This window comes from Morone saxatilis, unplaced genomic scaffold, assembly GCF_004916995.1.
Source record: "Morone saxatilis isolate NCDOM2014 unplaced genomic scaffold, NCSU_SB_2.0 Contig14, whole genome shotgun sequence".
Classification (NCBI taxonomy): Eukaryota; Metazoa; Chordata; class Actinopteri; family Moronidae; genus Morone; species Morone saxatilis.
Window position 1 is genome coordinate 22,505,907 of NW_023339696.1, and position 2,810 is coordinate 22,508,716.

Below are 2,810 nucleotides of genomic sequence, written 5' to 3' on the forward strand. Positions count from 1 at the left end.
GGGTTGACGGTCACAGACCCCCACAGTCAGAACCCTCAGGGGGAAGCAGAGAGGAAGTACCGGAGGGAACAGGCAAGCCGGAAAGGATTGCCGCTCGCTGTGGATGCCAGTCGGGGGAACGAGGATGGACTGAAGTGCCAGGTGGAGCGACCGGAGTCGGTGAGTCCGGATTGGCCCCGGACAGGGTCCGTCATCCACCAGGTCCTGCGCCCCGCTCATCGTGCTGAACGCTGCAGCGGGCCGGTCCCTTGAATCCCCGGAGACGGGAGCGTCAGTTCCTGCCTCCCATTCTAGGTCAGCCGGGAAAACGTCAGTGTGACTGCAGAATAGAAATAGGTTACAGAATCAACCACTGATCACCAGGCGCAATAACACAGAAGTGACCAATTTTACTGTTGTAAAGTAGTGTTAAATCTAAAAACTGATCGGAAGGGGCAACAACTGTGAATATTTTAGATCAATTAAATATTTTTGTTACGCGATTCTTTTGACTCTGAAACTGAAAAGATTTTCACATTTGTGACGCTTTGAGTAAAAAACCAATCAAACAGGACGGTTTACAGCAATTGAAGCTTTTACCAGGGCAGAGAGAAGATCAGGAGGACCAAATCAGTTGCTGGGATGGATAATATTACATAATAAGATATAACAATGGGACTTTGAAAACATGTTTATCTTCGGTTCAAGATGTTCTGTATTGTCCCGAGTAGCTCTGCCATCCTAAAAATAATTCAAATGGTTTTGTTCTATATCAATAAAATAATGAGGTTCGCCTACTTTTTCTCTTTATTGGGCAGTGTTTGGGATAATAAAATCAAGGTTTTGATGCATATAATTACACACATAAGTATAACTGCATACATATTATTATGTATATGTATTGATATTTAGGCAAAAAGGGAAAAAAGGTTTTCAGTGTTCTATCAGCTAAAATTCTTAAAAGTTGTTAATAAACTGTGTCAATAGGGCTATTGAAAGATCCTGGTCATTCGATTAAATGGCATTTTACCCTGATGGGTTACACAGACAGAGTCGCCCTAGGTGCACTTTGACAGTGAAAGAGGCGGATCTTCTGTTTACCTGGATGTGGCGTTGGGGCTGGCGCTGCGCTTCCTCTTCACCTGTCTCCCTGCTCTGTCTCTCTGTGACTGCAGGAGGTTCAGCTGCCTCGCGTAGGACGACGGCTCCGAACTGTGAGACACAACAACCACATTCAGGGTCCAGAGTCAACAAACCACTGCCGTCCCCACAGCTCCACCGATACTCCGTCTGAATGCGGCGTTAAGATTCTGTCACCTGGGATCGAACCTGTGCACCACGTAGCCGAGCCTCTTCAAATGTGCAAACACCTTTGTGATGGAAGAAAGAAAGCGTTGTTAGAGCGGTTCAGCAGTCCGGTCCTCCGTCAGAGTGTGTGGGCTTTTATCTGGACCTGATACTGCTGCAGGCTGACGCTGCTGGAGGACAGAAACCTCTCATAGCCGTCCTGGATGGACAGCGGCAGGTCCCGGTAAAACACCTGCAGGTTGCCCTGGAAACGCAGAGCATCAGTGTGTCACACAGCGAGGGTTAAACATGTATTTAATATACTGAATAACAGACAGAAAGAGCTTTTATCTGCCACTCACACACTCCAGCAGGTACAGAGCCTCTTCAGGGAGGAGGTGCTGCTTGCCGTCGGCAGAAAAGCCCATCGTCTGCCAGAACTTTCCCTGCGCACGCAAACGTTACCATGACAACAATCTGACTCACATCTTATTACCACAAAGTTTATTATTTACAGTTTGTGTCACTTACACCTGGTGTTACAATCTGTATCACACATCGTCCAGATAAAGAGAAACTCACGTTAATGCAACAAGTGGACCACATCTGGAGGACCACATCTGGAGGTGGTCTGCACGGTGGTTCGGACCTTTCAGCTACATTATAGACCCACCTCTAATTAGTGCTGGATCGATATGGGCTTTTAAATGGATGATTTAGAGAGCAGAGCGACTGTTTGCTGCTATATAATGTCGATAACAGAACAAAGAAAAGCCAGGTATAACTCCATTATTCTATGTACATTACAGCCTAATATACATTGTTATTTTAGCCAGTAACATGGAATTTCTATTAATGAATAAAACAGAAAAATACACTGAGTTATGTTGTAGATTTCAGGTATTTAAGGTCATTCACTGCATCATTATAACATTATATATATATTTAACATCAGCCGGTAACGGTTTTATAATCAGATTATCTGTCAGTTAGGACGGGAGAGAAGTTTAAACATTCAGAAAAGACGATGGTGAGGACATTGATTGTTTACAGCAGAATGAATGAGAGTTAGAGCCTCAAAGACGAGCGCTGACTCGATTCTCTGCGCCACGCAAGCCCCAAACGATGCGTCCTACGGGTGGAAATGATCAACAGTCAGAAATAACAGTGTGCTCTTACATTTGCCGAATTTACAAAAGGAGACACGTAGTTAAGAATTTGTCTCAGGCAGCGTTTCACAACCTTTATAAAGGTTCCTTCCTGATTTGCTGCCACCCGCAGGTTTAAACACAGAGGACAGATCGGATCGTTGATCATCAGGATGTCTGGATACAGATTTTAATAGCAGGTGTAAGTCAGAGATAAATACTCACAGCTGGAGACTGGAGCTCCACTATCTGCTCACTGGGAACCCAAACGGCCTTCACCAAGTTTCCCCTGCAGAGGAATACAACACAGCATCACCAGTACTGATCTCAGATCAACATAACCCGGACACATTATCTCCTTATAAAGACACACTGACACACACTGACACACACTGA

The 2,810-nt window shown here is 45.0% G+C and overlaps 1 protein-coding gene across 1 annotated transcript in view; it reads right to left on the reverse strand.

The window, feature by feature from the left end:
- The window catches only part of tsen54 (TSEN54 tRNA splicing endonuclease subunit), an 18,678-nt gene that overhangs the window by 6,110 nt on the left and 9,758 nt on the right, over positions 1-2,810 (reverse strand). The window contains 6 exon segments of the mRNA XM_035654286.1: positions 92-319; positions 1,081-1,191; positions 1,297-1,349; positions 1,433-1,531; positions 1,629-1,712; positions 2,640-2,703. Of these exon segments, the coding sequence (XP_035510179.1) occupies positions 92-319; positions 1,081-1,191; positions 1,297-1,349; positions 1,433-1,531; positions 1,629-1,712; positions 2,640-2,703 (639 nt within the window).